The 8267-nt window shown below is 41.4% G+C and overlaps 1 protein-coding gene across 2 annotated transcripts; it reads right to left on the bottom strand.

The window, feature by feature from the left end:
• Positions 1 to 319: 319 nt before the first annotated feature.
• LOC124142485 (dual specificity protein phosphatase 22-B-like) lies at positions 320 to 8237 on the bottom strand. Of its 2 annotated transcripts, XM_046511019.2 has the most exons (5): positions 8046 to 8237; positions 5877 to 5993; positions 5040 to 5164; positions 3205 to 3376; positions 320 to 2427 (listed from the first exon to the last, which is right to left on the bottom strand). In XM_046511019.2, exons 1-5 carry the CDS (start codon positions 8064 to 8066, stop codon positions 2209 to 2211), a joined length of 654 nt encoding a protein of 217 aa, XP_046366975.1. In that variant the 5' UTR covers positions 8067 to 8237; the 3' UTR covers positions 320 to 2208. The 2 variants fall into 2 exon arrangements, with proteins under 2 accessions (XP_046366975.1, XP_046367059.2); XM_046511103.2 differs by lacking the exons at positions 5877 to 5993; positions 8046 to 8237 and adding an exon at positions 5665 to 5841.
• Positions 8238 to 8267: the final 30 nt, after the last annotated feature.

The following is an 8267-nucleotide window of genomic DNA, read 5'->3' on the forward strand; positions in this document are numbered from 1 at the left end:
AAACACAACTCACTATGTGAAAGTCATACAAAACATTGTACACAGCATTAGAAACTAACAACAAGAAGTTTATTGCCCTAATGGACTAGTGGTGAGTTTACTTGCCCTGATGAACATATTACGTTTGCTGTTTCATTCATTCTCGGCCTTCCGTTTCAAAGGTTTGTTTGGACAAAGAATATGCATGAAAGTCGCTAAATGTCCTGTGCATGACGATACACTTGAGCAGAAAGGGAATTCCCTCGACTGTAATATTGGAATTCCCCGACATTCCGAAGTAATAAAAGTAGTGCGCCTCGGTGGGCATGGCTTAATTTTTTACAGTCATTGGGAAATCAATGCAATAACACGTGACCAATTCAGCTAATCAGAAGACAGGAATTTCAATGAACACAACAAAAATTTAATTATATTATTATAAATGTAATAACCATGATAACATATTTAATAAATCTGTCATGCAATTTCAGGAAAACTCACAAATAGTGAGTAGTGAGTCATAGATGACCCTATAGGGAAACTTTCAAAAATCAGGCAAAAGTCAAGCCAGCAGTGGATGGATGCACTAGCCATTTGGAAGTACAACTAGTCTTGGGTTAGACATATGTTAGATTTACTTTCTAATGCTGGTCCAGCTCAATGGATGCCTCACAATGACATCAGGAAGCACATGATATAACACCCAGGACACATACCGTATATCGCCGTCTATAAAGCGACCCAACGTATAAGGCTACCCCCTGTACAAGGGGGTACAGTAATTGAGAAAGTGTGTTGGCTCTTGCACTGCTTTTAGCAATATTCCACAATATCACATACATAATGGTTTCAGACAAATGGGACTATGTTCATGATGATCACAACCTGGGCCCACATGCACAAAGTGATCTTAGCGCTAAGACTATTGTAAGCCTATGTTAAAGTATGGGAGTTACGATCATCTTAGTGCTGAGTGCGCTTTGTTCAAGTTGGCCCAGTAGTCAAGTGTGTGAATTGGTTTAATGTTTCTTTTAACAGTATTTCAGGTATATTACAGAATGTCAGCTTGATGTGGGAGATAATCTAAAGAAATGAAGGTCTAAGATGTTTACCAATTCCGTGTCTGCCTGCCCATGGATTGTAAGTTTTCTGTCGGGCTGCATGAAATTTTCCTCAAACTGCCTGACTCTCTGGCAGATAATTTTAAGACTACTTACATATTCAGTTTTATCATAACTCCTTGTAGATTCTCAAGTAATTGTTTGCATTATTTCAACAGAATCAAGACATGATTTGTCTCTTAGTGTTTGCGATTTTTCAATAGTTATGATGCCTGAATACGGGCAGGTAACTTTGAAGATGGGCAGACAACACTTATGGGTCACCTGCGATTGTCTTGTTGGATTTTATCATTATTTCAAACACTTTAATACCAATTAAGTGAAACCCACAAGCATGGGTATGGGTATGGTGCTGACAATCCTAGAACCATAATCAGGATGCTCTGAAATTCAAACCCAGGATCAAAGGTTACAACCCTGCATATAACTCTTGGGCCACCCAGACCTCATAAACCAATGTTTAATGCAGCATGCTAAATAAAATGTTAACACCAGGTATTCTAATTGTGACACATCTTCTATTTCACCAACAACATTTGTACGATATTTGAATCTCTTTTCAACAAGCTTGTGTAGAATACTGCTAATTCCACACCACTTCATCTAGTTGTGACTTTACTGATTGACAACACTGAAACACATTCTAAAGAGGTCTTCAGGGCCAGTAATAGAAGCACTGGCACCAGGAGAGTAACTCCGACCCACCTAAGCCCTAATACCTACAACCAACATATTTCTATTGTGGCAGATCCCCATCAAGCTAGTTCAACAGGTGACAAAATATGGGGAACCCAAGGGAGACAACCTACCATGTAAGGAAACTGTACTTGCACATGCCTATCCTGGTTGTCTCCCTTTATCTGAATGTGACACTCTCTAGTCATGGGATTACAACATTAATAATAAAGGGCTTCAAGGGGCCTTGAGGTTTTCTGATATGGGAACCCTCAATCTTTGAGTTTAACATCAGGGTTATGCAAGGACTATTTGACTTTTCCTCAATTTCGAGCACAGTAGTGGTAATATAGATCTATGTAACATTATCATGCATGTCTGATGAATCCGAATAATGGTAATGCTAGCCTTCTTGAAGCTCTTCACAGCTTCATCATGATGAAGTGCCCGAAGAATCCGTTTTGTCATCTCGGTTCTTGTCTCGATTTGAGCGTGGCCTGTCCTTGTAGGCATTTGGTGGCAAGTTGTACAGCTCGTTATCCACTGTAGCTCCATGCAGCACAAACTTCCTGTAGCCTTCTAGAAGCTCCTTACAGCTTTGTTCATCATTCAGGGAGTTGACAGGGAACTTTTCTTTCACTCGTTTACGTTCCTGTGAAGAAGGAAAACTTATAAAATACAATTTCATCCAATCACTGTAATTATAATAAACTGTTACAAACATCTGAGGGATGATAACATTTAATACTGATATCAAATTAAACATGCCCATGTAATTCACCAGAGCTCCAGATATATGCAAAAGAAAATCACCATTACCCGATTAAGTTTGAGTTGAGGTGAAAAAAATAAAAGCACAAGAGTATAACAACAATCTAGGAAATACCCAATGTATCCTTTTCAACTTGGGTACCAATATTTCTTAACAGAGCTTTATTGCTGATTCAAAGCAGGCACCACACTTACGAGTGAGTGAGTGAGTATGGTTTTACGCCGCTTTTAGCAATATTCCAGCAATATCACGGCGGGGGCACCAGAAATGGGCTTCACACATTGTACCCATATTGGGAAATCGAACCCGGGTCTTTGGCGTGACGAGCGAACGCTTAAACCACAAGGCTACCCGGCCACCTCACAGTTATGAATTCTAGTCTACTGCTGTGAATAATGCAAAAACAAGTCGCTAGGTCTGGGTTATTGTTAAGTAGACATGTATTGATAAAATTAGGCAACATGTTACACACTTTGGGCATGACACAAACAGATACAAATTAGAAGTCACCTGAAACACTGGTAAATATTCAGTGGCTGAAACACTTCCCTGATTCCCCCTGCCTATCAATCTCATTACCATGGTAACCTTCAGAGAGTGGGCCACCCGTGTCTCTAACGGGATAAAGAAAACAAGTGAGAATCAATGACTACACACATCTTGTAAGCCATCCACTTCAAACATCTGCAGTTGGTGCTGGAAGCCAAAGTTGGGTCTGGCAACATTACGAGCTCCTCGCACTGCATTTAAGGCATCCTTCCAGCCTAGTTTTGTCACTGTCATGATGTAAGCCGACGTTACTGTCACACTGCGGGAAATACCTGCCAGACTGAAACATACATGTCAATTTGTTATTGCTACTCCTTGTTTAGTCTAGAGAACAATCACAGTGAGGACAAGCATGACTACTACTCTGGGTCAGTAGGTTTTGATATCCACATGGGAGTTCTGGAGTCGGTCAGGTCCCAAGATCTTCTCCAGTTTGTCTCCTTGTGGGGCTTCAGGAGCAGGATAGGTAGACACACCCCATGCTTGTCCCCACCACCCCACCCCCATGTAGGTTCAAGGATAGGTAGACACCCCATGCCTGTCCCCACCACCCCACCCCCACGTAGGTTCAAGGATAGGTAGACACCCCATGCCTGTCCCCACCACCCCACCCCCATGTAGGTTCAAGGATAGGTAGACACACCCCATGCCTGTCCCCACCACCCCACCCCCATGTAGGTTCAAGGATAGGTAGACACCCCATGCCTGTCCCCACCACCCCACCCCCATGTAGGTTCAAGGATAGGTAGACACACCCCATGCCTGTCCCCACCACCCCAACCCCATGTAGGTTCAAGGATAGGTAGACACCCCATGCCTGTCCCCACCACCCCACCCCCATGTAGGTTCAAGGATAGGTAGACACACCCCATGCCTGTCCCCACCACCCCAACCCCATGTAGGTTCAAGGATAGGTAGACAGGCCCCATGCCTGTCCCCACCACCCCACCCCCATGTAGGTTCAAGGATAGGTAGACAGGTCCCATGCCTGTCCCCACCACCCCATCCCCATGTAGGTTCAAGGATAGGTAGACAGGCCCCATGCCTGTCCCCAAGAAGGTATTGTGGGGCATTGCAGGTCCCAAGACCCAACTTTTCTCACATCATCTGGAATACCAGAAGAGGATAGGTCCCTTGGACTCAAGTTTGTCTGCAAGTTGGGATTAAGAGAAAAGACCCTAAGCTTGTCCCTACATGAAGCGTCAGGGGTAGGTTAGGTCCCCAAATCATCATCTTCCCGAGGCAAGGGAGTTAAACGAGGATTAAAGACCACCCTTACCGAACTAGGCTGGAATTATGTAGCTCGATCGTAGCACCACTAGTGGCTATTACAAATTATGTCCCTTCTATGTCCCTCCTACTGACCAATCAGATTCCACCTCTCATATCACTTGCATTGCTTCAAACAAAATGGCAGCGCCCAGTCAAGACGATCTGATCGATAATCAAAGTCTTTATTGTCATGTGCTTTACCCTGCAAAATGCATCAAATCACATGAGCACCTTGATAAAAAACATGGAAAGATTTCAAAAATATCTGTCGACGTCAAATTGTTTGTACACATGCTCTGCAAACCCTGCAATCAACAGAAATCTGCATGGCAGTCACCATGTTCTTTATGAACCAGATGCTGATATCGTTATGTGATTTTGATTGGACTATGCATAGACTCATTAGTCCAGTCAAAATCTAACTCCATATTTCCAGCCTTGTTCGACAAGGGTGGGAACCGGACATGTATAGTCCAATAACTCCCTTGCCTCGGGAAGATGCAAATCCTTAGCTTAGGACCAGATACTTGTACATGAACCATTGCTGACAACTTCAGTTGTCTAGACTTAATCATTTATAGGCTGCCGCTACACAGATTATTATATGTATATGTATAACATTGATTTACTCACTGGCCCTGTGTATGAAGTCATGTACATGATGGACTTACCAGTGAACCAGCACAGACCCACCACCCAGTCTGGCACTGTGTATGAAATCTATACACTGGGGGAAGAATTGAGTCAGATTCTGCTCGGAATTATCGCTGGCCAGGATACACAGATATTCCCTGTCCTGCAAAAGGGATACAACAGGCAGTTACATATCAACTATACACAATCATCTAACCATCATCCTGAACATCTTCCCATTCTGCCATGCACATACAGTACAGTAGCATGTAACCAGGGTGTCAATGCTTGAAGGCATGGTTGTCTGTAGAGACAAGTGACATGCTATTGGATTCTGCCAAAACAATTACCAAACATAGTTAACAACAGTCAGGAAAATCGAAATGATGGAGAGCTGACATACTAATGACATTAAAGAATAAAGAAGTTGAAATGCAAAAGTCAACTCCATCTCCAGAATGTTCAGCATGGTCACAGAAGTAAATGCATACCGTATTTGACGTAATAAGCACCCTGCTCTAATAAGCACCCATGGCCATATTTGCCAACTTTACCTGCATGTTGCCTGGATCTTGCAAACACAATGCCAACATGTTTAGCATTCGCAAATATTATGATACTTGGAGGAGGTGGTAGTGCCTTCCATGTTTGTTTTCACATTACCTGAAGCAGTGCCTTAGCTGTATCATGGATGACAAGTAACCATGGTAACATTACCTGAAGCAGTGACTTAGCTGTATCATGGATGGCAAAGTAACCATGGTAACATTACCTGAAGCAGTGCCTTAGCTGTATCATGGATGGCAAGTACCGGTAGTTGGTTTGGTTGTTGGTTTGTTGTTTAACGCCGCACTAAGTAACCATGGTAACATTACCTGAAGCAGTGCCTTAGCTGTATCATGGATGGCAAGGATGTGAGTAATGTTGTTGGCGTTCAGCTGTTCAACATCTTTTGAATCATGGAAGTTGCCCACGTACAGGCCAGGAAGGATCTGGAAGAAAGTCATACAACAGCTGATGAATGACAGAATCTGTATCATGTAAATTCTATCAATATATCTGTATATCACAGGGGTGTCATGATTCACCTATGTATTGATGCACAATACGCCTCCCCTTGAACAATGAACAGATTTATTTGAATTCTCTATCGATTTGCAACAACTCAGACTGATAACTACTAACTACTGCTACACTGGCCAGAATTGTCTTACCTTCCTATCATGACTAAATTTAACATGGACATGCAAGGTGTTTTTTTAATTAAATTTTTATTGTTCCCAGAGTTGTAGACTAATACAGTATTCCATCAAGATATACTGTATTCGACGTAATAAGCGCCCTGCTCTAATAAGCGCCCGTGGCCATATTTGCTAATTATATTGGGTAGTGAACAATCTCAATTAGCACCCCTTCCGATTGATCAATGTAAGACTTATTTATTTGTGCATAATACGCACTTGTGTGTTATATGCATCCTTAATTATGGGCAATTAAATCCTGGAAAAATATATCTGCCGTATATAAACATTTCAGGCTGTCAGCACAAATCACGAAATTTACGATCTTTCAACCCTTTTTTTTTCCACCAAAATATTATTTTAATAAGAGACCCCTATTTCTAATTTTGAGAGTGCCCTGGGCGCTTATTACGTCGAATACGGTATTTCAGATTGCAATAGAATGATGGTCATGCAAGTTAACACAAACTAGTAGATGATGTTGATAACATCAACCTCTTGTTACATGTGTTTGCTAGGAGCAATCTATAAGCATAATGATGTGTATCATAATTTTACTCCTGTAACATTTTATTGATACCTGAGGTTGGCATAATATCATCTGTATATTCAGAATCATGTTATATGAGAATGAGGAACCAAACACTACCAACCACGCTAACATACTTTTTTGATCTGGAATTCTTATAACGCCTATTCAAAGATTACTTTTGACAAAAAGTAAAGGTATTCATATTTGTAGGGAAGCATGGTCAGTGGTTAACTGCTTTAGGTTTAAGTTATCAAAAATAGTTTAACTACCATTTTTTCAGTGTGCTATATATAGCCTATGCATGATGATATGACCCAACCACATGCTGTTTCACAAATATGGTGCTGTTTTCAGGCGGCTGTTTTAACCACAATCTCATTAAAATCAGATCTTAGTTCTCGCTATCGCTAAACAAAGATCTGGGGACATCCCCTTAGGGGTCACGTCAGAACGACCTTTCATCCCACCAATCAAAGCATCGCTTACCAGAACATGAAAGTGACAGTCAGAATGTCTTTTCTAATCTTGCAACCTCGAAAACGGGGTATTCCGAATGACAGTTTGGCCGTACGACTGATTCCATCAAAATTATCGTCTATCTCTCGCTTCCGTGGGATAAACATTTAAACGGAAGAGGCGTTGCACAGTACGTGGGAAGCACTGCCATACATGAATCACAACCATATATTAGACATTCCGGAATGTTCATTTGTTAAGTTTTCAAAATTTTAATCGAGAACTGTGTTAACATATTTTTCAAGCATAGTCTGAGATGGAAGTCGCCAGGTTGAAACGAATGACGTAAAGCTCGAGAAAGCTGCTTTCTAATTGGCTGTTGACGACTTTCATGAAGTTCATGAAAGGTCATTCTGACGTGACCTGTAATGGGATGTCCTCAGCATGCTCAGATCTTTGTTTAGCGGCAACGAGAACTTAGATCCGATTTTAATGAGATTTTTTTAACCATAACCACCATTACCAAATACAGAGACACTAGGAATAAACACGAAAACACTAAACTTCCACTTCATTAACATGGATGGAAATGAACCCAAACCGTCTACTAGGACATGTACAGCAACAACCCACCCAAAGCTGTTCCTGGCTAGTGCTAATTTACAGCCCTATTCATAAATATGTACGGCTTAATTTAAAGAAACAGAAATCATTTCATGAGCCAAATATGCCCAAGAAGAGTACCCTCTACGGAGTTTTGATGTAGGCCCTAAACTTGGTAAACACTTATTACATAACAATGCGTCGTAAATTACCTTGTTCATTCCGTTTCCCATGTCTGTTATTGTTGTTTGCACAAGCGTCTTGGGTCCTCTCTTTTCACGCACTGAGAAAATGGGGCATCATCTTAAATTTGACTTGGATTAAGTGTTAATTTGGACGTGGGGCATTGTAAAACAACTTTGAAAAATACTTTTGAATATGTAAACATTACCGTTTTGATAAACCGGAAGTTGACATATAGGTTTGTGGTTGTT

The sequence above is a fragment of the Haliotis rufescens genome, unplaced genomic scaffold (assembly GCF_023055435.1).
Source record: "Haliotis rufescens isolate VD_foot unplaced genomic scaffold, xgHalRufe1.0.p SCAF_17, whole genome shotgun sequence".
NCBI lineage: Eukaryota > Metazoa > Mollusca > Gastropoda > Lepetellida > Haliotidae > Haliotis > Haliotis rufescens.